A 27,215-nucleotide genomic window follows, 5' to 3' on the forward strand; every position below is an offset into this window, starting at 1 on the left:
GTAGCGAATAAGGATACCAACTTGAATTTGACAAGGCAAGGCTTACCAAAATCTAGCAAAGCAACCACATAGAGTAGGCAGGCTGCTCCTTTTTTCTGCCCCCCTAACCTAGAAGACCCCGCTCCTCTGCTCTGGATTGGCTAAAGCTCAGGTTCACAATCTGCAAAAATGTATGACTTAACAGTCACTATGTAACTAAAATCCAAAGAGCTTCTAACAAGTTGTCCTATTTAAAGTGGAATGGGAAAACGATGTAACTAAAATGTAATCAACAAGTACCAAGCCACTGGTCAAAGAAGGAACTTTCCAAGAAACACAATTCTCCCAAGATCCATAGGAAGGAAGCAAATTACTTTGATAGAAAAGATGTTTTCCTCACACCTATCATAAATCTAGGGACATTTCTACAGGTCCTGCTCATACTCAAGGGAAAAGAATGATACCACTTGTAATGCAAGTTGCTTACACCAGGGAAGGTGGGGGGGTGGGGAAATGTCCCATGCATGGGTTAATCAGCGCTTTCACAGCTTCAGGAGATGGGCAGATCCTGAACAAACATATCCTGAATATCCTGACGTGGGCCAGGCTCAGCTTTTTATTCCTTGCTCAATTCTCTGAAATAATATAGTGTCATTCACTTAGCTCTCCAGAAAAAAATTGGCGTCTGATCCCCCAGTATTGTCCAATCATGGGGCCATGGTCACTAGTGTGTGTGTACACTTGTATGCACACAAGCACGCATGCACTGGTTCTGGGCTTCAACTTAGGACCTTGCACTCACTTGGCTTGTTTTGCCCAACACTGACTCTATACTGCCTTTTTTATGCTGGTTAATTAGGGACAAAAGTCTCATGGATTTTTCTGCTGGGTTGCTTTTATTTAAACAATCACTACTCTGTGTGTGTGTGTGTGTGTGTTTGTGTGTGTGTGTGTGTGTGTGTGTGTGTGTGTGTTATGTGTGGTTTGGTTATGAAGTGTTACTCCCCCCCCCTAAAAAATGGTATTAAAGACGTGGTTGCCAGCTGAGGAATTTGGGGAGAGTGATTGAAGGGCTCTGACTTAATTAATGGATTCCTCCCCTCATGGACTCATAAGATGATGGCATTGTTAGAAAAGTTTGTAAGGGAAGTGGGGCTGTGGCTCAAGGGGCAGAGCAGTAGCCTTGAGCTGAAGAGCTCAGAGCTCAGGGACAGCGCCCAGACCCAGAGTTCAAGCCCCTCAACCGACAAAAAAGCAAAGTGTGTGTGGGGGGGAGAAGTTTGTAGGGTGAAAAAGTAGGTGAAGTCCAGTTGGAAGTTTTATCACTAGAGGAATGATCTAGAAATGCCCTTTGCTGTCCTTCAGTTTTCTGGCCCCCATGAGGCTAGCAGCTCTCTTCCACCACTATGATATCTGCCTTGCCACAGGCTCAGAAATCGGGAGTCCAGTGCTCATGAGCTGAACCAGGAGACAAATCCTTCCCTTGTATTTTGTCAAGTGATGACATTTGACTAATACAGCTCCCTTTGACCTGAGCCTCGTGAATCACTGTTCAAGGATCCCTGACAGGAGGAACTGAGGCGTCCTGACAATAGCCAGGGTCATTTCCAGACAAGTGAGTGCACCATCTTACAGGTAGATCTTCCAGCTTTCCAGTAACTGCCATTCTGGTTAATATCTGGACCACAACCTTAGGAGATTCCCAGCCAGAACCAGCACTATGTTACTCCTGAGATTCTGATTCATGAGAATGGTGGGACAGTGGATTTCTGTTGTTTTAATTTTAAAGTAACAGGTATCCACTACAGACTTCTGGAGCTAAGGCGCTACCCCAAAGACTGCCATTTATGAAACAATGTGTGCAAGGCTGTGACCTGTCTCCCACTAGGCAGTGAATGGGTAGGGAAACAGCTGGTAGAAGCTGAAATCCAAACACACAGATTGTGTCTTGATGGACAGCAATTTCTAGGAAAGTGTGATGTGCTGTCTACCTACCCAGGATCATAACCATTAGTCACTGACCGCTTAGGATGAGGCGAGCGCAACAGAGGAAGTTAATTTACCTCTAATGTTGTAATTAACGTCAACTCAAACATCTGTAGCTGCTAGTAGGCACTAAACAGTGAAAAGCTAACAGACATGAAGGCCTGCTGCAAGAGACAAGATGACAAGACCACAGAGCCACTTAAACCCTCACAGGATCCACCCCAAAACAAAGAACTGCAGAACCTCAGGAGGGTTTGAGCTCCCAAGGGATCGGAGGCCTGATCTTCTGTGTCAGGGGGCTTGATAAGGGTAAGAGTCCATAAACCTGATGGGTGTGTAGTCCCGAGCAGTCTGACTGCCTCAACCACAGGTAAGCTGGTTGCTTTGGGCAAGCTGTTCACCCCTCTAGCTGCCGTTTTCCCATCTGTAAACTGGGTGTATCCTACCAGTACCAATACTGTTGAGTGGTGGTGTGATGGATTCGAGAGTAAAGCATCTGAGAATGGGTTCCTGGGAGGTGTAAGGGACTAGGTAAGGGTTCATGACTGTATGGTCAACCCCTCTTGGCCTCCTCCCCTCTTCCCTCCTTACACAAGGAACCCTGACAAGGTGGTGGCAAGGGAGAATCAAGGGCAATCAGTCTGGTTTGACTGTGAACACATAAGCCAAGGGCAGGTTACGCACTTGGCAAAAAAAAATTCCTAAGGGATGTTTTGAGGATGGTGAGAGAGGATCATCAGTGTTTCTAGAACCTTCCAAGCAGTGTATCTGCAGAAGCCAAGCTGAAGGAGGAGGGTGGGGGCACGGCAGAGCCAAGTTAAGGAGGGTGTTGCCTTCCTCCACACCTAGTTTTTGCCATATAGACTGCCAGTTGCCAGAGCAATTTGTCACCTTACCACTATCTGGACTCTAGAGAAACAACTTCAATAGAACCACGTTCAAGGTTGTTGGGTTTCTTTTGGGGGGAAGTGGGAAGAAAGGGGTGTCGGTCCTAGGGTTTGAACTCAGGGCATATTTCTGCCCTGGAGTGTGTGTGCTCAAGGCTAGCACTCTACCACTTGAGCCACAGCTCCACTCACGGCTTATTTGGTGATAAAGAGTCTATAGACTTTATTGTCTGGGCTGGCTAAGAAATGTGATCCTGACATCAGCTTCCTGAGTTGCTAGGATTGTAGGTGTGAACCACCAGTGCCTGGCTTGTGCACTTGTATTTAAATACAGTGTCACCTAGGGCACCAGAGAGCAAGTTCTAACATCTCCCATTCCTGGAGGCCTCTCCCTCCCTCCTTCCACCTCTGCTCCTGTACCTGTACCTGGAGAGAATTCAGTCAAAGGAATTTCTCATGCTCCATTAAATTCTAGGGCTACTGAACCCAGAAATGATAACTTATGACAAACACAAAATGACAGAGGTAGGCAGTCTAGAAAGTACCAGGTTTTATTATCTTCTTATAAAAAAAAATCAGTAACAGACAACAGTGTGAGAGGAACTACAGAAAAGGTGCTTGTTACAATTCAGTCTGAAGAAAACGGTACTGTGGCCAGAAGAGGGCCCAGCCAGCTGGGACTCTGGGCTGGGGTAGTGACAGGAGCCCCTGGGTGAAGCAAAGGAGCGTAATTCCCACCCACTCCAGCCAGTGGAGTCCGAAGACATGAGCCAATGCACCAAGCCAGGATACCAGGCCGTTCATTGCCCTCCTCTCCACCCCCTTGCCTTGCCTTGCCTTGCCCAGGGAGACAAGGATTTTCCCAGCCAAGCTGAGCTGTGGATTCACTAGGCCAGTTTAGGACTCCCAACACTGCATGCCGCATCTTGGCAATCCTCTCCTCTGTCCGGTCAGGAGCGGAGCCACCACATACTCAGATGTGGCCAATGCAACTATGGAATGACTTCTCTCCCTTTGTATGACTTAAACAACTGATTTCAACAGGCACATGTGTGTGGTTACCCTAATTGGATAACATATTCCTAGAGCTGGGAGAAAGCAAATCCAAGAAGCCCTTCTGCTGCACTCCAGGAAGAAGGCAGAAAAAGTGTTGGAATACTCAGTCTTCAACCATGCCAGACCAGTCAGGAGAAGGCACCAGGAATAGGGAAGAAAAGGGAAGGAAGAACAAACAAAATTAGACACACAAAAATTCACTCACTCATCCACACAGCCAACATGAAATTGGAAATATCCTATTATATCCTGAAAAAATATATTTTATCTATTTTTCTAGAACCAAGAAGAGAGAATAATACAAGAAAGAACACAGACACAAACGCCTCACCATTCCCTATATTATATTTTGGAATCTGGATTTGCTAGAAAACTATGTTTCAGCATAGAGCTAACTTAGAAGAAGCAGCTTCAGAAAAAGGGCCAAGGTCATAAGCAGGGAGTGTGAACTATTAAAAGAAGAAAATGGGTAGGAGAAAAAAGGAAAAGAGGGAGGGGCCCTGTCTGAAGCTATAAATAGTAAAAAAAAAAAATTAATAAAAAAAATCACATCTCCCGCTCTCCTCTCATTTTCAAGAAACGTACAAGAACAAAAACAAAACCATTAAATACAAACTTAGCATAGGTGGTGGAAAAAACAGGAGATAAAAACATTTCCCCATCTCTACATCCCTGCCCGGCACAGATATTCTGCACACAAAGGAATGAACCATCAACAAAATAGATAAAAAATACTCTACAAATCCATTTCAAAGTGAGCTTTCCATACTTCTCCCCCACCCCTCCCTCCCCACATTAAAAAAAGAAGAAAGACTGATTTCTAAAAGTCACTTGAAAGAGCCTAGAATGGCCCAAAGTTTACCACAGACACTCCTGTAGTGTGTACAAGCACCCATGGAGGGCAGGCCAAGAGGCGCCAAGGTGCACGGCCTTCTAGGGCCCCTCCCTGATTCCTGACAGAGGGACAGGTTAGAAAAGGAGGAAGGAAGGCAGTCCAGGCAGATTTCTAACCAAGACTTGCACAATTCACCTCTAGCTTTTGTGGGGGCGGGGGAGGCAAAAGGGGGCCTCGATGAGATACATTCAGCACAAGCTCTAAACTGGACCTAGATTTGAATCTGAAAATCTTTTCAATGACCCAATCCCCAGCCCCAGGCTTGCCTTCAGAGAAGGTCAAGTTGAACACCAACCCCCCTTTTTTTTCCTGCCACAATAACTAAGGCCCCAAAGAATCAAGAAGAGCGAGGCAGCATAGTGGGAGATGATGTCTTTTCTGATGCTGGAGAGGTGGTCAGGGCTGGAGGCACGGACAGGTCAGTATTACGGTGCCCACGCCCTAATGCATGCCCATCACTCACAACGCTCCACATTCCCTCCCCACCCAAGTCCAAGCTACGCCTGTAGGGAGCTTCATGCGTAGAACTCATTGGTGGGGGCTTTTTTGTAGATGGGTTTCTTCCCCAGGTCGTAGCTGCCTTCGTCCTTCTTCTTCATGCGGTATACCAGCAGCAGGATCAGGAACACAGCGAACAGGATGCCCACAACGCCACCCACAATCAGAGCTGGAGAGGAAGAAGGGAGGATGGGGAGAGAGTGAGAGTTGTTCTTCAGCACCTTAGACTAGACACCCTCCAACACCCAGGTCCTCTTGTAGTCAAGACAACCTCCCCATCACCATCAATGCGCCCATGACCCTTACAGCCTTAAATACGGCAAGTGGGTCATGAGGCATTAGAAGTCAGTCCCTGAACACCACAAGGTTAAGGATTTCCCAGCAGTAGCTTAGTACAGATTAGGTCCAAGAACAGTAATAGCAGGCTATGGAAACCCCATAGACACTGCTATCCTCAGCAGACGGTATTCTTCAGCTTTTCCTGTGTGTGCACATATATCTGAGTCTATGTAACTACAAACAGGCACTGTATGTATTCTTCAACACCAGTATGTTAGATTATCATGACCCTATGTATATTCTTCAGTGGCTCTGGCTTGTTTCTGTTCCTACCTCTCCCATCTACTGGCTGTGTCATTTGAGGCAAACTCCATTTCTGTCACTGTAAACAAGACATTAGCGTCCTTCCCATAATTTTTCCTCTTACAGATTAGACAAATTTATCGATTTAAAATGAATACGTGTATCTATTGAAAATAAAATGTATCTATTTCTCTGTTGCAGGCCTGCATGCTGGTGCACCTGTGAAGTCTTGGGGTTTGTACCTCGTCCTCAGCACCTGAACTGAGCCTGTACAACAGTGAGTACTTCGTAAATGGCCCTCCCAGTTCAGCTCAGTGAGGAATGTCTGGCTGGTGCAGAACACAAGTGGACTTCTAACCTCGAGTAAGCATCTGTTCTGTCCACCATGCCAGGTGGCTTGAATGACTCATTCCTGTTTGCTGGAGACAGGGGTGGCTCACAGAATCCTTTCTGTAACAGATTGAGTACTCTAATTCAGTCTTAGTCTAAGAAGATTAACTTCCCATCCCTGCACACACTACAAATCTATGCACAGAAGGGGGTGAGGTGGCACAAAGGAGCCAAATAAGGTTCTTTCTTGGCTAAAATCCTATAAAAGGCAGCAACACAGGGCCTCCAGGGAGGTGCCAGAAAAATCACATGGAACTCTAGGCAGCAGTCTCATTCCTGTTTGCAGCCCTTTCTAATAGCCCATTCTTCGGATCAATCAGGCCCTTGATCTATGCTAAGATACCCACTGGGGTTAAGGCCCATGTATAGGCTCAGAAATCAGCTGGGGTTCCAAGGCCTAATGCCAGATGCAGTACACTTCCTGGCTTCATGACTTCAGAGAACATAAGACTCCCAAGTCAGGCTGCTCTGGGGACAGAACGAAGGGCAGGGGAATCCTCTGGCATATGACAAGTGATGCTGAAAAGCTCCTGGGAAAGCCAGGCGCCCTGGTAATTCTAGCTACTCAGGAGGCTTGAGATCTGAGGATCAAGGTTCAAAGCCAGCCCAGGCAACTAAAAAGGGCAACTAAAAAGTCCGTGAGACTCTTATCTCCAATTAATCTCCAGAAAACGGGATGTGGTGGATGTGGTGCACTGTGACTCAAGGGTAATGTGATAGCATTGGGCAGAAGAGCTCAGCGACAACGCCCAGGCCCAGGGGTAGGGCAGTAGCCTGGAGCTGAAGAGCTCAGGGACAGTGCCCAGGCTCAGAGTTCAAGTCCCATGACCAACAAAAAGAGAAAAAGGAAAAGTTCCTTAAATGGAGAATTCCACCTCAGCTGAAAACATGCAATTCTCAAGTGGAAGCATAATGACATGACCTGGCTTTATTTTATTTGTTCTGTGACCCAAAGCCTGGATCTGTTTCTCCTTAGATAAGAGCAGCTTAGACTAGAACAGTGATTTTACATGTTTCTACAGAAGCAGTAAAGCAAAAGCCAAACAGAGGTAAAAATCTGTCATCTAAAATATGCCAGCTGAGCTCTGGATAGTGGTGGCTCATGCCTGTAACTACTCAGAAGGCTGAGATCTGAGGATCATGGTTTGAAGCTCTATTTAACCACTCAAAAACTGTACTGTGGTTCAAGTGGTAGAGTGCAAAGAACCTCAGAGACAGTGCCCATGGCCCTGTTTTCAACCCCATGACCGTCAAAAAAAACAAATAAAATATGCCAGGTGCGCATAAAACTCTGGTGGAAGCTGGGGGTGGTGGCTCATGCCTGTAATTCTAGCTACTCAGGAGGTTGAGATCTGAGGATCAAGGTTCAAAGCCTGCCCTGGGCACAAAAGGACCTGAGACTCTTATCTCCAGTTAACCTCTAGAAAACAGGAAGTGGGGCTTGGCTCAAGGATAGGGTGGTAGCCTTGAGCTGTAGAGCTCAGAGACAATGCCCAGCCCAACCCAAGTTCAAGCCCCATGACCCACAACAACAAAAAAAAACACAACTCTGGTGGAAAAGAAGTAGCAGAGGGCTTTATTACTACTTCCAGGAAACCAATTGAAACTCTTAAGATTAACTGACCTAAGGCTAACTTGCTCTAGTTCTGACAGCTCATCCTCCTCCACCATGAACACAGAATGTGGTGTAGGAAAAGTGAAAAGGTACCGAGAGGTCAGGGGCAGGGCCCCTCCAAGCTACGCCCCGTTACATCTGTAAGATGTAAGACAGATCCTTCAGCGGTGTGACCCCTGGCTGTACCTTCAACCTCCTCAGAGCTTGTTTGCCCAGTTGCTTCCCAGGAAACAAGAGTTACCTAGCCTGGGCGTAGGGGAACGCACTCCCCAGGGTGGCTCACCCAGGCAGGTCCTTCACCATAGCCAGTAGGCCTGTACAACTAGGCACAGTTCCCTCCAATCAGCTGTGGTGACAGCTCCCTCTCTCCCCAGACTGTGGAAGGCTGGGCAAATGGGGTGAGAGGGGGAATGGACACTAGCTGAGGGCACCCCCTGAGAGAGAGCCACTCCTTATGCTTCATTTGGATAGAGCTTAACCCAAACCAGGCACCTGAGAGTCACAGACTTCTCACCTAAAACCACACACTTAACACAAGGCACAGAGACACACAGTCCCACACACATCGTGAAAGGACAAGGGAGATTCAAGGACAGTAACACTAACAACAGCCCTTTACTTAATTTCCTACTTAATATTTCATGGTGGTATCGTCAAACCAATCTTCCCAATAGATAGATCAACTGTGGTCCAACCTATTCAGAATCTTCGAAGCCAGGGTCGCAAGGCAGCCAAGAGATACAGCAAGCAGAAGGGAACCCAATCTAACTCTAAGAAGCTACCAGGCTTTTTAAGGACATTAACTATGCAATGATTAACTCCTAGAGGCCCCACTTTGGCCAGGGAAAGTGATTTGAATAAATACCTAAGGGGCTTAAGGCCAGACAATAATTCTTTAGAAACCTTTGATATGCAAGTTTCTTCCCTCACCCCCCTGGACTGCAAATAGTTAGAGCCCCTTAAAGGAAGTAAAGTCCTTCCTGCCCCAAGGCAACGGACTGCAGCACTGAGAGGCTGCAGGGATGAGGGCGTCCCTGCAGGAGCCCAGGCTTGTGCGGAGGGGCGGGGCCTCACCTGCCAGGACTTCCGTTCTCTCAAAGATGCTGCTGCCCTGGGCAGTGCTGGACATGGACACTCTGTTAGACACATCCTGGTCACCATCGAAGGGTGCGATCCTCTTGGGGATGACCTCGTTCTCCTCCAGTTCCCCAGTCCGGGTAGGAACGCGCCTCCCAGGCCCTTCCCGCTCCGGGATATGGTTAGTAAGAGGCACCTGTACAGGAGAGGGGAAGACAGAAATGCTGAGGGCATTTTCAAGAATCCTGTGGGGGGAAAAGGACTAGAACAGAGGAAGCAGCATCTGGCCAGGGGTAAAAGCTAGACCTAACCATCCCATCTCCTGACCTCCCAAAACAATGCCACCAACTCTCCTATTGTATCTGTTCCTAATGGGAAATGAATCTGATGGAGGGCACAGGGGAGACAGGGGGAGAGAAACTGCTTGCCCCTTAGACACAGTAATTGGGATTGTGTCCCAGGAGCTAATCAGACTGTGTCAAAGATGCCTATCAAAGTGTTTCAACGTTAGGCTATCAAGACGTTATAAACAGCTGGGCTGCCGGTCACATCTATCCATAATCCCAACTACTCAGGAGGCAGAGATCTGAGGACCTGCCAGTCCTGGCAGGAAATCCAGAAGTCTTTTATCTCCAATTTTATCCTTTTTTTAAATCTCCAATTAAGCATCCCCCAGATCCCCCCACAAAAAAAGCCAGAAGTGGAGCTAGACAGCACTCAGACTCTGAATTCAAGTCCCAGGATTGCGGGCACGCACACACACACACACACACATATACACACACATAGCAGGAAAGTTATAAGCAAGGTCAAGTGCTCGCCTAGCATGCAGGAAGCCCTGTGTATGGTACCACATACACAGAAAGAGCTAGAAGTGGTGCTGTGGCTCCAGTGGCAGAATGCTAGCCTTGAGCAAAGAAGTGTTCATGTGTTCAGTGCCCAGGCCCTGAGTTCAAGCCCTAGGACTGGCAATAACAATAAAAAAAAAGTTCTTAGCAACTTCCCCACCAATAAAAAGAATCAGGTAAACTATTATGCAACCTATAACAATACAAGGACATTTAGTTCTGTAGAGAGCTCTCAGGACCACTGTAGGGAGGCAATACAGGGCATAAAACTGCATGCACAATGTGATGTCTGTGCTGGAAACAGTTGCAAAGGCAACTGTGGAGGAGGGCCTACCTGTGACAGGTAGTTCTACCTAGCCCACAATAAACCCTGGGTCCTTCTCTTCCAGAGCAGGGTCAGATCCCTAGTCCTTCTACCCAGGGCATGTCTGAATTTTCCATTTCTTTCCACAAATGTATTACAGAAAAGGGAGAAAGGCAAATACATGCAGCACTTACCAAGGGTTCAATCACTTCAGGGAAGGTCTGATGGTCCTCTGAGTCGTCTGTAAGGTTCAAATAATGGCTGTGTGAGTACCAGGTTCACTGTGCCCACCTAACTAACTGATTCTTGTATCCATGGCTACCTTATAAGCAGCCCCTAAAAGCTCCAAGTCCAGCAACTAAACATGCTTACCTCAACCCCACTGTCACCCAGGCTGAGAAGAAAAAACAGGCTTACGCCTATAATCCTAGCTACTAAAGAAGCTAGAGCTCTGAGGATAGAGGTTCAAAGCCAGCCTGGGCAGGAAAGTCCATGAGACTCTTAACTTCAATTAACCACCCAAAAAATGGGAAATGCCATTGTGTCTCCATATGATAGAGCATTAGCCTTGAGCACAAAAGCTCAGGGACAGCGCCTAGGCCCTGAGTTTAAGTCTGGCATGCGCGCTTGCACGCATGCATGCACGCACGCACGCACACGCGCACACACAAAATGAAGGAGGACAGGGCCCTGCTGCCAATAAAATCCACTCTGCATTTGAACAAGATCCTCAGGGAATTAAAGTTTCAGGAGACTAATTGCAGTGTTAAGCACTACAAAGTTTACTACTATAAAACAGCTGTATGACTACCTGAGACAATGGATATGGATCATTTTGCCTCTTAAGAGCAACCTTTCCATGTGTACATCCTTTTAACTGCAGGCTGTGTACCTTAAATATATACAATATAATCTGAACACACGCAGAGTTCTTAAATGAACATGAGCTGATGTTTGGCATTACTAGATGGGGAAGTCCAAGGATTCGATAAAGGTAACAGAAGTGAGGTCTGACCCAGCACTGTCCAAGGTTCAAACTTGGAATAATGAGCATAGCCCTGAAGACTGAGGGACTGGGACCAGTGAGCAGTCTGTCTTAAAGCCAGGAAAGTCAAACATTACAAAAGCACTTTTGGTTAGTTTGGCCAAAAGAAGCCTCAGTCCCTTTAACCTAATCTGAAGCAGGACTGTTTGTTTTTGGTGCCATGGGGATTTGAATTTAAGGCCTTGAGGTCAACTAGTCTGGCATTGTACCGCTTGAGCCACGCCTCCAGCCCTGGTATCTTTGAGATAGGATCTTTTGAAATATTTTTTTTTCTGCCTTGGCTGGCCTTCAGCCTTAATCTTTCAGTTCTCAGTCTCCTACAAACCTAGGCACCAGAACCTGGTTCAGGGGTTTACTCTTGAATCTTCACCCCTCTTTACACACTCCCCTTCCCCCTACTGCTCCACCCCTGCTTCTCAGCTAGTACTTTTCCTTTCCAAAGAAAGAAAAACAATCTGTGGGTGCTCCTTCTCCACCCTCACTCTCCCCTCTGCCAAAGGGAGGAGCCTACCAGGGCAGGTTCAGGCTGGTGCCTGAAAATCCCAAAGATAGGAATGAATTCAAAGCAACACACAAGTGCCCCCCCCCACCTTCCCCAGAGGGTCTCTGGGAAAGGTTAGTCTGGGAAAGGTTAGTTTTCCCTTTGGAGGTAGGGGAAGAGCTCTGCTGGAAATTCCCCACACACAAAATCCTAGCCTGCCCATCCTCCTCCTCCTAGGATCATCGTTTTCCTTTCCTCCATTCCCTTTCCCCCCAAGCCTACCCTCTGCCCACCCTCCATACCCAGATCTCCAGAGCCTGACAGCTCAAAGTCATCACTGTCCTGTCCCGGGCCTCCAATGTCCTCATCATCAGGTAGGTCTCCGGAGAAGAATCCACCTTCCAGGAGATCCTGAGGATGGATGACTTCAGTCTCTCGAATCTACAGTGGAAGAAAAGAAAAGCCTCAGCCAATAGCGCCCCCCACCCAGTGCTCCACAACAGCTGGACCCCCAAATAGCCAGCAGTGTGGAACCACAAGGATTAAGTAACATGGGACCCAGACAGGTCTAGAAACCTGGCTCTTGGATCTTGCTTTGCCCCCATTCTGCTGTCACAAGACTCTTTCCTGCTCGGGTTAATTCATAAAAAATCACAGTAGATTATTCCTATAGTTAGGTACCATTTACTGAACACTTGTTACATGTGCCAGGCTGTTTTTATTTTATTTTTTGTTTTTTGTTAGTCCTGGGGCTTGAACTCAGGGCCTGGGCACTGTCCTTGGACACTTTTTGCTCAAGGCTAACACTGTGCTATTTGAGCCACAGCACCACCTCCCACTTTTGGCTTTTTCTGTGTATGTGGTATGGAGGAATTGAACCCAGGGCTTGGTACTTGCTAGGCAAGCACACTACCATTAGGCTGAGTTCCCAACCCCAGGTTGTTTTTAAATAACTCTGGGAAGGTGCTGTTATTTATTTTACAATCGAGACACTGGGTATTAGAGACTACAACTTTGCTCTGGCCACCAGTGACTCCTGCCTGTAATCTTAGCCACTCAAGAGGCTATGATCTGGTGATCACAGTTCAAATCCAGCCTGGTCAAGAAAACCGCAACTCATCTCTAACTTCTAGAAAAACTGCAGTGGAATACTAGCACTTGAGGGGGGGGGAGGCTCAGGCTTTGAATTTAAGCCCCAGGACCAGCACAAGTGGGGGGGGGCTACAAATTTTCTTTGGGTAACACAACTAAGGAAAGGCAGTCCAACACCTCCCAGGGCCAGTGATGGCCCCAGGGTTACAACCCCCTAGGGTCCCATGACGCAGTGGCAGCTGATTCACACATGACAGCAAGTGCCCTTACTGACTCTGGCCTTGCCCAGTCCTGGGCATCTTCCCAGCTGAGTCAGACTGGGCTGGGGCAGTCAAGACTGACTTAGTCACACTTTAAGACAGCCTCAGATCTACATACTGCTCAGGCGTAGGTCTCAAGCGCAGACTCTTTTACACATCTGTCCCTGCAGCCAGTACCGTGGAGGACAGACACAGAGGCACAATCTTGTCCCGCCCCTCACCCCATGGTGACCCAGCAGGTCACTCCAGAGTCTGAAGCCCAACCCCACACCAAGCAGCTTCCAGAAAGGATTCAAGGTCCAGGGAGGAAGAGAACTTTCCCAGAGCTGGGCAGGGTGTGTTACTCCACCCCTTGCAATCCCTAGCTCTGCTGAGTGGAAAACAAAGCTCCCTCAGTAGCTAGAAAGCATTCTGAGGCCCACTGCTTCTCCTCTAGCTTCTGGACTGGGGCCTCTGCCCACAGAACAGCCCTAAGCAAGGTCTATTATTTCCCTCTGACCAGATCCCATAACTGCAGGAGGTACGGATCTGCTAGGAACCACAGAATACAAACTAGCAACCCCCAAAGGCCCCGTATCCCTGTCACAGAATAAGAGACTTTGAACCTGGAACAAGACAGTGACCTAAGATCCCACAGAGTTCGTGACAAAACCCGGGGGTAGAAGGAAGCCAGGTGTATTTCCAACAGCTCCAAACTGTCCTACACCCACAGGAGGCTGCCTCTGAGAAGGAAGATCTGTTTAAAGACGCCCTGAAGACAGGAAGAGTATCCAGTGGCAAGACAGAAAGGTTCTGGAAAAGCAGTTCTCAGAACAGGCTCCTCCCGCACCCTCCCTCCCCCAGGCTTCCGGGGAGAGGCAGCCATATCTGTGTTCTCTTCCACCCCCTCAGGGCAGGATGCTAGATACTGGGAGGGAAGTGGGGTCAGGCTAGAAGGCAGTGGGGAGGCATCCCTCTAACCCAGGGCAGAGGAAACAAGCAGAGCACTTGGCACACTTGGTGGGGGTGGGATCCAGCAGGAGGTTAAGCTCTGGTTAGGGATGACTTCATGACTCGGGAATCATGAGCTGTAGAGCTGCTGGCGCTGGAATTCCACCCCCCCACACACACACTGCACTCCCCCCAACACACACACACACACACACACACACACACACACACACACACACACACACAGCACCTGTGCCTTGGCAGGGTAGGGGGGAGAATCCTGCAAGGTTCTGTAAGTATATATACCTAGGCAGGGTTCCAGGGCTTCTACCCCCATCTCCAGCTGCAGATTCCCCTGGGACCTAAAACAGCAGGACCTTGGTGTCTTACTTAGAGTAAGATCCCAATTGAACACTTGTAGGTCTGTTTCTATCGATTCCTTCCTTGCCTGCTTCTCTTCCTCTCTCCCTCCTTCCTTCTCGGTTTCCTCTGTTTTCCTGTGTCGCCCAGGTTGATCCCAAACTTGTGATTCTCTTGTTTCATTCAACCTCCTAAGTACCGCAACTACAGGTGTGTGCCACCACAACAGTCTCTACCCTGTCCTCTTAATATGGTCCCTTCTGCAAATGGCAGAAATCAGAGTTCAAAGAGGCGAAGTCAGTCACTTGTCTAAAGCTACACAAGCACCAAATGGCCACTTTGGACCAAAAGCCAAGCACAGGTCAGTCAGCTGGGATGTGAACCACACACACATGAACGTGTGCTTGAACACATGTGTACTCGGGCCACCAATCCTGGTAAGTGGGTATGTCAAATCCAGCAGAGAGAGCGCGTGCAAGAAGGCATGGCGGGGGGGGAGGTTACTTTGTCTACTTAAGACACTTATTGACCTGGTCAGGCTTGAAAACAAGACTGGTTGTGGGGTGTGAGAATTCAAAGTCCTCAGCACAGAGTTCAAACTTCCAACATGGGGCTGGGGCTAGATAGACAGTAGGATTCCAATACATATTTTTCCACTCTGCCTTGTCTTCTTGGAGCCATAGAATATTGTTTGTGCATCCAACCCCCCCTTTTTTCCATTTCATTATTTTATTTATTTGGGGGATGGAGAAGTCCTGGGCTTGATCAATGCCTGGGTATAATCTCTTAAGCTTTTTCACTCAAGGCTGGTGCTCTACCATTTGAACCACAGCTCCACTTCTAGCTTTTTACTGGTTAGCTGAAGGTAAGAACTCAGGGACATTCCTGCCCAGGCTGGTTTGGAACCAGAATCTTCAGATCTCAGTCATCCGGATGGCTAACTATCCTTCTAGTGTGTGAAACTGGTTCAAAACAACCCCAAGGATTAGTGTGATGACTGGCGATGCTACATTAGAGAAATCAAGACTACGAAGGAGGAGGAGCGAGAAGAGTTTACAGTCCAGACAGTAGCAACACTGATTTATTTATTCCCAGTTCAGCCCGCTCTGGGGCCCCAGGATTATCCCTGGCCCTGTTCATGCCAGGTTCCTACAGGAGATGCACAAGAAGTCTGAGATCAAACCAAGGATCAATGGTGGGGCCAGGCACAGACCCTTGTTCCAGAGCCCTGAAAGCACAGTCTTCAGAAGCTGCATTGGAATGACACCCAGGAGGCAGTCAAGGGCTTGTGAAGCAGCAGATGGAGGACACAAAGAAGTAAAAGCTCCCTCTCCACCCACAACTTCTGACAACATGGACATCTCCGAGGAGCAGGAGCCATTTAGGATGAAGCTGACAAGACAGGATTAAGCCTCACCGGATTATGGGTAATCTTTTTTCGTTTTAAACCTAGAGGTTGGGAAAGCTTCCTTCCCTACTTTCTATTCAGACAAGGGCCACTCAGTTTGGGGAGGCTTTGAAGAGCCAGGCCACCCAGCATCCAGATCGAACCCTGACCAAAAAGGAACCCAGCCCTGTTTCCCGCCTAGGGATGTGGTCTGTTCTCCTCAACTCACCCTGACCCTGTCCAGGCATGTGTGGCCACATGTGCGTAGGTGCTCAGACACCCTCTTCATGTGCCTTTGTCCCTCTCCCTGATGCACAGCAGAAGCCATCAGCTGAATGAGGCCTGAGAGCCTCTGTTAGCCTGGTGGCTGGCTGCGGGACACCTAAACACCTCAACTACTACAGGAGATTAAGAGATCGCAGGCATCCAGGGAGGTGAAGAGGGAGTAGATCCACTTGCATTTTATGAGGACTAACACCTGCCAACAGAAAATATCTGAGGTCACAGAGTCCAACCTGTTTTATAGCCTTGAAAACTTTGTCAAGGTCACAAACACTGCTGACAACAGAGCCCGGTTTGGGTAGGTGTCTTAGCTCCCAGGAGTTACCCTCTCTCCTCTCAGATCTGGGCCACCTCTGAGGGTTCTCAGCAAACCCACAGGCAGTGGATAGGGCTACAGTTAAGACTCCTCACCTGGCCATTAAAGCTTTACTGTGAAGCTAGGAAAAAGTTTCTAGCCCTATCCCAAAAGTCCTACAGCTTCTGTCATCCCAGGAAAACCCTGGCAGCTAGGGCAACTCATATCTACTAGGTGACCCAACACCCTGCTGGGTCCTCTCTCTATTCATTTAACTGACTCTACAGCATTACCAGGTGTTCTCTCTGTTTGCTGATGCACATACTAAGGCTAGCTGAATTATCCATCCAGTCATACAGCTAGAAAGCAACAGAGCTGGGATTCAAACCTAGAGCTTCCTCATGACCATGTCCTGACCACGGCTGCTGCCCACTCTCTCCCCACTACCCCCAGCACACAGCCTGGCCCTGGGTGCCCCCTCCTTTGCCCAGGAGTAAACAAAGGTGAAAGTGATATGGCTTAAACAAAGGAACAGAAACTTGGCTAGAGCACTAGGGAGGAGTTCAGGATCAGGGCTTGGTTAACTATGCACTAATAAGAGCCCTCCCCCACAACCGAACACCCCCTCCCCAGGAAAGGCAGGGCGTCAAGGCCACTCCTGACCCTGCTTTCAAGACGAGTAGTAAATCTAGGGGGAGGGGAAATGTTAAGTAAGTACCCTTGGGGCTCCAATACCACCCATATTCTAGAGGCAAGGTACATGGCAGGAATCCCTTCCTCCCTTAGCTAGGCAAGAACCACAAGTCAACCATAGTTGACCCCTTTCCAACTATGAGTCTGAAAGTTTGTTCCAATAGTTTATTTAATTTATTATTATTATTGTTTTGCTGGGTCGTGGAGGGCTTAAACTCTGGTGCTCAAGGTTAGTGCTTTTCCACTTGAGCCATAGCTCCACTGCCAGCTTTTTGTGGTTAGTTGGAGGTAAGAATGCCATGGACTTTTCTGCCAGGGCTGAGTTCGAACTGCGCTCCTCAGATCTCATTCTGAGAAGCTAGAATTACAGGCAGGAGCCACTGGTGCCCAGCTTTATTCTACCTCTTAAGTCCTCAGTTTCCTCTTCTGTAACCGGGGCCTGTAGGTAGCACCTAGCTAAGTGCTGAAAGGATTCCGAGGGATAAATTAATGTACACATAGGATTCAGCACGTGGCTGAGTACACAGCAGGTGCCCAGTGAGCAGTAGCTATTATTACCCCCCACCTGCTTTCCTTCAGGCTAGGGAGATTAGTGCTCAAGGGTCAGAGACCTAAGGAAACTTGCAGAAATAGAAAGAGACTAGTCACCTGATGAGAGAGATGTTTTGCAAGCCACTGAGGGACATTTCCTATAATGGCAATTATTCTGCTATTTCTGAGACCAGCGACTTTCAACAACAAATTAGATCCTTTCCAATGGTGTGGAACCTGAGACTCAGGATGGTTAGAGCCCTGTCTCAGGTCACAGTGGTTAGTAAGCAAATAAAAAGAGGCAATCTGTACTTTCCAGAAGGAATAGAAAGAAGACTGGAGACATCTGAAATTGTACTACAACTGAAATGCTACTGGGTTTATATCCCCACAGACTTGCCTTGGGGAATAAATGTCTAGAAAGCAAAAAAGAACTCACACTCTATCTATAGTCTGGTACCTGAAGGGTTAAGCCAGGTCTGGGGGTGGGGGTGGGTGGAGTGAGGGTTCAAATGTCGCTCTGCCTACTCTAAGGTCGGGTTACTCAGAACACAATCACCAAGCAGAGAGCCAGGCCTTGCTGGCACTACCAGCAGCCAGCTTTTCACCAAGCCCGGGGCAGGCCATTCCCACAGCAAGGACTCCAGGATCCTGGGGTAACTGCTAAGAACGAGGGGGAACGTGATCCTGATGTGCCTCAGAACACACTCTTTCCCCTGAGCCAATTCGACTCTCTGTCACTAACTCCTAGGTGGTCTTGGGTGATTCCTTCTCTGGCCTCAGTTTCCCCACCTATAAAAAGACGGGTCTCCAAAAGACAAGCCTCCCTCTGTCCTAAGGCCTGGAAACCAAACTGGGCACTGCTCCGATTACCAGTGGAGACAGCTGGGAGGGGCTGGCTCCCTCAGGGCCTCAGAGACAGAGGTGTATTGAAGCTGGAGCTTGTAATCTAGGCAGCAGATCCAAACTCCCCGCTGGTTCGTGGCTGGCCAGGAGGCTCTCAGGATGCAAACAAGCCACTTGTGTTCGGAGAGCAAAGTCCAGAGCCTACTCTGCAGCCTTGTCTCAGCAGATTAGATCTACCCGGGTGCTGGCTTCCTGCCCCTTGCCAACTTCCCCTGCCACCCAGGGAAGCCACTGCTCTAGACCAGGTCAGTCTGTCCCATGATCTTCTTCCCTTTGGGCTTTCCCAAGGCAAGAGGTGTCCCCCATTCCTAGGCCCAGCCATTTGCTGCCCAAAGGAGCTGACCAGTACAGCCAGTCTCTGCAGGACCAACCCCATTGCCTGCCTTCACCCAGTCACAGTGTACACACACACACACACACACACACACACGCATGCATGCATGCACGCACACGCGCACGCCTCTTCCAGCCTCCCTTTCCATTACCCCAGTGTCACCTGACTAGCAGCCTCTCCTCTGCCAGAGCTGCCAGAGAAAACTGGGGCAGCCAACTCAACTCCCTAAGCTTAAAGGACAAGGGAAGGGGTAGATGAAGGGTAAAGGGTGAGGGGCTGGGATAGGAGGATGTGGTGTGAGACCAAGTGAGAAGACACTGGGAGTACAGGAGGTAGGTAAGAAGTAGGAGGAAAGATCTTTTGCAGTATCCTGAAGCCTTTTAAAGGGCCAAGGAAGCCTGGGAAATGCACGGATCCATTTAGGTTTTCAGTGTGTTCAGACAGCAAAGCCAGGCTCTGGCCAAGTTAGGAGTCCTTGTCTGGTTGCTAATAATAAGCTCAACTTAAGCTAGTACTTTACAAGTTTGCCAAACACCGATTATGGCCCTCAAGTGACACAGGTGTTTTATAGAGGACACTAGAGCTCTCATATTAACAAAGTGACTTATTAACTTAACCGTGTCCCTGGGTGAGTGGCAGGGCCAGGAGAGAGCCATGGAGACTTTGGTTTTCTTGGCTGTAAAGCAGACCTACTTTTTCATAGTTCCTCAGCTTCTAAACAAAACCAGAGAGGCTTTCGAGGGGCAGGTGCCCAAAGGCCACCAGTGGCTTAATAACAAACCAGCCCAAAAGGACAGATTTCTTGTTCTAGGGTTAAATCAGAACCCAACAGTTATCATATATGCTCTCCCAGTCTCTAGGTGCAATGAAATTGCTGGAAAATTACCTTCTACCAACATAGTCTACCAACATCCTGCATCCAGAGCCCATGATGTCATTTTTTTTTTTCTGGTCTTGAACTCAGGGCCTGAGAACTGTCCTTGGGCTTGTTTCTCAAAACTAGTACTCCACCACTTGAGCCACAGCACCACTTCCAGCTTTTTCTATGTATGTGGTACCAAGGAATCGAACCTGGATCTTCATGCATGCTAGGCAAGCACTCTACCACTAGGCCAAACTTCCGGCTATTATTATTATTATTACTACTATTATTATTTTGCCAGTCCTAGGGCTTGAACTCAGGGTCTGGGCACTGTCCTTGGGCTGTCTTAAGGCTAGCGCTCTACCACTTGAGCCACAGCAACACTTCCAGCTTCTTCTACGTATGTGGTACCAAGGAATCGAACCTGGATCTTCATGCACGCTAGACAAACACTCTACCACTTGGTCATGCTCCTCTCCCCGCCCATTTGTTATTTTTTAATGTCAAGTAGTAGGGCTTGAACTCAGGGCCTGGGCATAGTCCCTGAGCTTTTGTGTTCAAAGCTACCACTTTTGAACCACATCACCACTTCCCCACTTTTTGGTGGTTCGTTGGAGATGAGAGTCTCACAGACTTTCTTGCCTGAGCTAGCTTTCAAACCATGATCCTCAGAATCTCAGGCTCCTGAGTAACTAAAATTACAGAAGCAAGATGAGAAACTCGGTGTCCTCTGAGACAGGAGGGGTGGTCTGAACCCTAAGTGGTTCTGGAATTTTGTACACCCCCCTTACCTCCACCCCTCAAGCCCTGAAGACTGCAAGCCACTGGAATGAGTGCCTGCAGATACTGGCAGGAGAGGCAGAACTGCCAGGAACTGGTTCTTGTTTAAATATAAACCCATCTGATAATTAGCAAACAGCCCACTTTCTAAGATAAACAAATACAAAAGTTGGGCTTGATCAGCCCCACCCTGGACTTCTCCTATCCCAACTAGCAGCTGCCAGGTCAGACAAGAAAGTGGAAAGAAAGGTACTGAGCAAGGAGAACCATCACCAAGGAATGCTTCCTCCGGAAATTCCTCATCTCTACTTGGCACAATGTCTAGGCCCCTCTATTCGCACAGCCTTATTGTATTTTAAGCCTCTCCACAAAGTGATCATCTTTTTCCCTTCTTCGGTGCTGTAAGTTGAACCTAGGGCCTCTTATAAGCTAGGTGATCTTTCACTGAGCTACATCCTCAGTTCAGAATCCCAATATCTAAGCCAGGCTCACACCTGTGATCCTATCTATTCAGGAGTCTGAGATCTGAGAATCCAGGGTCAAAAGTCAACCCAGGCAGGCAAGTACCGGATACTCTTATCTCCAACTAGTCACAGGAAGTGGCACTGTGGCTCAAAGTGGTTGAGAGTTAGCCTTGAGTGTAAAAGCTCAGTACCCAGGCCTTGAGTTCAAGCCTCCTGACCACCACCAACAACAAAAAAATAAAACCCAACAAGTTGAACAGTATGCCCAAATTATGTTGCTAAGAATAGATGGCTTAAAGCCCTCTTTTATTTTTCCCAACACTAAACCAATGTTTCAACACTCCAAGTCAGAAGGTCTTAGAAATGTCAAGAAAACATAGGATTTTCCTATACCAGCTTTGCTTTATAAATTCAGTTTTGCTTTAAGGGAGGTAAAGAATATGACACCTGCTTTGTGGAAGTTTAAAGACTGATTTTTGAGGATCAACTGACCTCTGGTTCAATGTCATGCACATCTAAGCAAAAAGCTGTGAAGGTTTGAAGCCTAGTACAAGTACTTCCTGCCCAGGCCTCTCAAAGTCCTGCATGCTAACATACTGACTCCCCAAGGACAAGGTAAAACTTTCATGGCCATTACAACATGCCTACCACAGAGCTATCCTATTAGCCTTGTTGAAAGGAAATTCATGACTCAGTCAGGCATGCTAACCCATGGTGACTCACAGAGCCCTGATGTCCCCTTCTCCTGATTCTAAGGGTTCATTCAGAAATCACGTCCACTCATTTAGGCTGAAGTAAAATTAGGAGCCAATTCCTCCCAAGAGGAAGCTGGGGCTGGAAGCCCAGCCAGGCTCCCTCAGCTCCTCATTCAGGTCACCCCAGTACTTCAAGTCCTTGGAAAAGCCCCGTTTCCAGGCACTGTGGATGGCAGGAGCTCAACATCCACCCACTTCTCTTCTAAGACAAGGATCTGTTCAGATTCTACCAAAGAGACCAAAAAAGCTTCCTTCCCCTCCACACCAGGCCCTCAGGGCAGACAGGACTTTAGAAGGCAAGGGCTCCAATTTCCACATTTTAGAATTAAAGAGATTGAAACCTAGTGCCAATGGCTCACATCTATGATCTGAGCTACTCAGGAGGCTGAAGTCTGGGGATCACAGTCAACCCAGGCAGGAAAAAAGTCGAGCTGTGCTTCAAGGTTTAGAGAGCTAGCCTTGAGTGAAAAAAGATAAGAGATGAAGCTCTAGTACTGGAGGGGGGATATTGGGACAGAGTCTCAAGAGAATGTCTGATCAGTTAACTGGCAATGCAGAAGTAAGACCAACCAAAGGTTATCTACAAGCAAATCTCTTCATCTGGAATGTTCTCTTTCAACAATCTAACCAGACAACTTGCACTATCAGTCAGACCTGGTTCTGACCTCAGCAAGCCATAGCATTCCTCTGAGCATCAGCTTCCGGTAAATAACAAAGCTTAAAAAAAAAAAAAAGCCAGGTGCAGTGGCTCATACCTGTAATCCTAGCTACTCAGGAGGTTGAGATCTGAGGATCACAGTTCAAAGCCAGCCATGACACTAAAGAACAACACTAAAGAACGTGGTACTCTTACCTTCAATTAATCACTAGGAAACCGGATATGGCGCTGTGGCTCAAGGGGTAGGGCAGTAGCCTTGAGCTGAAGAGCTCAGGGACAGCACCCAGGCCCAGAGTTCAAGCCCCATGACCCACCAAAAAAAAAAAAAAAGTACCTGCTGGAAGTATCATAGGAGACAATCTCAATGCAGCTTTTAAAATGAAGTTCATGCATGAAGTTATTCCTTCATACACACATTCCCCAAGTACTGACCACGGGACAGGTATTCACTCTAACAAAAGCAGAGTTCTTGAAGGAAGTTAAGGGTAGATGGGTGGAATTCCCCAGACCCTTGCCTTCCAGAATTTGGAGGAGTATATTAATTTCCAGGAAGTAATGCCTTAGATGTCTTATGATCGCCACAGACTTTCTTGAATAGTTGGTACTTAATTATTAATCAAGTATCAGCACTGGAGAGAGCTCTTGAAACCACCCACCTCAAAGCTTTGTTTTTAGTGCAAGGGATCTCCTTCTAGCCTCATGGAGCCCTCCAAAGCACTGCCCAAATATTTTCCTGGGAGGGTTTTGTAATTGGGCTTCCAAGAGTTCTCACTTGCCATTTAAGGGTCCTACAACTCCAAGGTTTCCGCTCCACCCCTACTTTGGTGTGCTTCAAAGAGAGATTCCTCAGGTCGCCCAGAAATATCTTTAACTTGACATACACCTGGCGAGTGAGGGTGGTAGTACCCTAGAACTGCCTGGCCTCGTGCCAAGTGAGAGGCCTAGGCCCCTGAGCAGCACCACCTTTGCCCACCCTTCAACCCCCACTCCCCCAAACAAGGATGCTTTAATTGGCTAGGGAGGGAGTGGCAGGAAGGCAGATGGGGAATGCTCCCAGCTGGACAGGAAGAACTGGTTTAGGATGGCAAACCCCTGCCAAACAGAGGAGAGGGCGGCTGGGTGCTGAGCTTTGGACTCCTTCTCAAAGCCTGTGGCACCGAAGGGTGTGAGGGTGTACCATCTGAAGGGAGGGAAGATTTGCATTAAACCTGAAATTTGGGGAGGAGCCCAAAGAACACTCTTGGAGAAGAGGACTACTAGTCAGACACACTGACAGCCTGAATGCCCTCTGCTATGAAGGTGGTTATCTAGTCATCGAGGGCTCCATACACCTCCACCTGGATGGTGGGAATAATATCACCACATGGTAGATTCTTGCGAGGATAAAATATGCTAGAGACCTGGCACAGGGAAAGTCCTCATAAATTGCCATCGTAATGGGTGTTGAGCAAAATCCTTCTCCCTAAACCCAAACTTTTGTCTATCTACAAAGAGAAGAGTCCACAGGACTCCAGTGTAGATCAGCTTGTGACAAGGTCTTCTGATTTTTCTGGCCACAGGCTGGGGGAGGGGGAAAGTAGGTCAAAAGGAGAAGTTGTATACCCCAATTAGAGGCAGGAGACCTATGGTATTACCGGAAAGGGGAAAGCTGAAGTCAGGGTGAAAGACTGACACTCTCAGGAAGCAGCTGCGTAGGGCCAACATGTCCCCCAGCTGATGGGCTGACAGGGGACTGACAGCCTGTCCTCCTCCCGCCCACTACCACATCCTCCTGGCTGCCCTCTGGACCCAGCTGCCCGCTCCTCCCCCAGAAGTACCTGTAGGATCAGCAGCCCCAGAGCTGAGCCTGGCATGTGACTGTCCACGTGGTAACCTTAGCCAGTGCCAGAGTCCTTTCCTCTTTTTCTCCACCTGCTCAGCCAGCATTCCTTCAAAAACCTCCCCCCACTCCCCCCCACACACCAAGGGCTCAACTCCCAAATTCCCTTCAGTATCTCATTTAGGGTAGCAAGAGAGGCAGATCCTGCTTTGCCACTAATGTTTCTCCAGAAATGTCCTGGGGGAAGAAGGAATTGGGGAACGTTAGCCAGGAATTGTTTTTTCCAGTCAGAATTCCTTGAGGCATCCTACCCCCAAATCTCAACATCAGTCTAGAAATACCTGGAGATGGGGACCCACTAGAATTTGAGAAAACAGCAGGCCCTTTGGAAGCTTGGCTATCTCCTTTGAATCTGACACAGCCAGTTATTAGCTGTGTGACCTTGGGCAAGTTACTTAACCTCTCTAGCCTCGGGACCAGCTTAAAAACAGTAAACAGTGGAGTTAGAATTAAGAAGGTTGTAGAGCCATTACAAAGCTATCAGAACAGAGAGGGGTACACTAAAGGAGCTACTTATCTGCCACAGTCACCCAAGATTTTAAATTGTGCCTGAGGCATTGCTCAAGGTCTCATCATCCAACTCCTGAAAAAGAGAGCTTGCAGGCAAGAATCAAACTTTCCCCTAAGGGTAGATGGGAAAGACTCAGGGCTTTCAAAAAAAAAAAAAAAAGAGCATGAATGATTAAACTCCAGGGAATACTCCTTCGAATGCCACCCCCCCAAACTCCTGAGGATTAGATCAACTCTCCCAGCAATTCCTGTACCCCTAACTTTCCAGAGGAGATGGTCTCCTAACTCCAGGGCTAGTTGCTGAGACAGAGCTTCAGGTGGCCCAGGATTGTGCAACCTCAGAGAGTGACCAGTGGACAAGTGAAAGGGAGAGAGTTCTCTAGGCTCCCACCTCCACCCCCACCTCCACCCCCACCTCCTCCGCCGCAGTGTGGGAGCTCCACAGCAATGAACGCCTCCTTGCAGCAAGGCGGAGGCTCCCCACCTCCGGGCCAAGTGCTAAACCTAACCCGTTCCTCCTGGCGTCCCTCGGAAGAGCCCCTCCACTTTCCAGGGGCCGCTCGCCTCATTCCCTCTTCCCCGTGGATGGGGAAAGTGAGACTCGAGAGGCAGGGCCTCCACCCTCGCTCCCTCCCTAAGTCACCGGCGGGGCCACGGCTGGGACGAAGGGCTCAGTGGTGCTTGCCCGGGATGGGGGTGAAACCGGACCCCCACAAGCCCCCAGGCCTCCCACCAAAGGAGGCCACCTCTTCTGCGCCCCTCATCTCCAAGCCATCTGGGACTCTGGGAGCCCGGGGGTGGGGGAGGCGCGGGGGGCCTCCGTGCTCAGAGCCGGGCCACCCAGGATCCCAGGGAAGCGGCGAGGGTGTAGGAGCCGAGCTGACACCCGCTGGGTGCCGTCCGGGCCCGCGGCCGGCGCGCGGGAGAGCGGGGAGCCGCGCGGGGAGCCTGCCTCGCCCGCCACCCCGGAGCGGAGTTACCCACAAAGTTTCCCCGGCCTCGGAGCACCCCGCTCCACCGCCAACCCAAGCCCCCCAAACACCTACCGACTCGGCGAGGGCTGCGGGGAGGCCGGCGCAGAGCAGCAGCAGCGGCAGCAGCAGCAGGGGCGCAAGCGGGCGGGCGGGCGCCATGGTGACGGGGCGCGGGCTGCGTGCGGAGTGGCCCGGGGCGGCTGCGCAGCCCCTCTTATAGGCGGCGGCCCCGCCCCCCGCCCCCGCCCGCCCCGCCCCTCGCGCACCCCGCCCGGAATTCCCCCGGGAAAGCTGGGCCGCGGGGTGCCCGCCCGGCGAGCTGGAAACCCCGGGGACGTGGCCCCGTGCGCATGCGCGCACACTGGCCCCCGGGAGGGACCCCAAGTTCCACCCTCCTGGAGCTCCGAGCCCCCCCCCCCGCGCATCCCCACTTAACTCCATCTTATAGTTGGGGGGAACTGGGGCGCTTCCCACTTTCTAAGTGGATCCGCGCACACGTACGCAGGGAATCGGCAAACTTTCTGGGCCTTGGAACGACGCTGAACCATTCAACCAAGCTCAGCTACTAAAAGCCGTCATGCAGACTTAAGGGGAGCTGGGCACTGGGACCCGAGAATCACGACAAGCCGGTCCAGGTAGGAAGAAAGTCCTGTGAGACTTATCTCCAAATAACCATAACCACCAAAAAGTGGGAGCGGACCTGTGGCTCAAGAGGTAGCGCGCCAGCCAGGCTTGATCAAAATGGCTCACGGACAGGGCCCAGGCCCTTGGTTCAGTCCCTGAAGGCGCGCACACACACACACACACACACACACACACACACCTTGAGGGAACGGTTGATCTGTCCATTAATGCATCAGCTGTGGACCCTGAAACTTGAGTTTTGTGTAATTTTTCTCTGCCTCCTTTACCTCCTGTCTTGCCCATCTGGCTCTGTTGCCTCCTTCTCCCACTTGGCAGACAGAGATGCCCAACAGCCCCCAGGCTGGCCTCCAATCCCAATCCTTCCTCAGCCTGAGGAGTCTCTGGGATTCCTGGACATCAGGTTCAGCTCCTTAACATCTTTCTGCTACTCCTTGAGTTCTATCCAGGAGTGTAACTCGCTTGCAACAGAGAGCCTTGAAAGTAAAGCAAGTTTCAAACACTCAGCATATTTTCCCATAGATTTAATGATGAGTAATTCTTTTCAGCTATTCTGAATATACTTCTCTAAAATTTGGAAACTAAAAAAAAAACCAATGAATCACCCTAAAATAAGAAATTCTTTTGCAAGTCACATAGTTTACAATCTTTACTTTGCACACAGAACTGGAAGATCATTAGATATAATTTTTGCTGGATAGGTCACTACATGATTTTAGTTAGCTGTCCTCACATCACTATAACAAAATGCCTTCCACCAACTGTTTTTTTTGGAGGTGGGGTCAGGGGACACTGAATCTCACTAGGTAGCCAATGCAAGCTTTGAATTCCCAACCTTCCTGCCTCAGCCTCTCCCAAGTGCTAGGATTACAGGCCAGCCCACTTCTCTAGGTGAGATTTCTCAGTGTGTACAGGTATTCTATCAATGTGTTGGTTAGTGTTTGACAACAGATGGGTATAACTGGGGGTGCTAATTTA

The 27,215-nt window shown here is 49.0% G+C and overlaps 1 protein-coding gene across 1 annotated transcript; it reads right to left on the reverse strand.

Moving 5' to 3' along the window:
• Positions 1–3,387: 3,387 nt before the first annotated feature.
• Sdc4 (syndecan 4) lies at positions 3,388–25,764 on the reverse strand. The gene is made up of 5 exons (XM_090352416.1): positions 25,668–25,764; positions 11,946–12,084; positions 10,312–10,358; positions 8,963–9,161; positions 3,388–5,470 (listed from the first exon to the last, which is right to left on the reverse strand). The coding sequence occupies exons 1-5, from the start codon at positions 25,752–25,754 to the stop codon at positions 5,319–5,321; spliced, it is 624 nt and encodes a 207-aa protein (XP_090208542.1). The 5' UTR covers positions 25,755–25,764; the 3' UTR covers positions 3,388–5,318.
• Between the last annotated feature and the right edge of the window lie 1,451 nt (positions 25,765–27,215).

The sequence above is a fragment of the Megascapheus bottae genome, chromosome 18 (genome assembly GCF_031878675.1).
Source record: "Megascapheus bottae isolate mThoBot1 chromosome 18, mThoBot2.hap1, whole genome shotgun sequence".
Classification (NCBI taxonomy): Eukaryota; Metazoa; Chordata; class Mammalia; order Rodentia; family Geomyidae; genus Megascapheus; species Megascapheus bottae.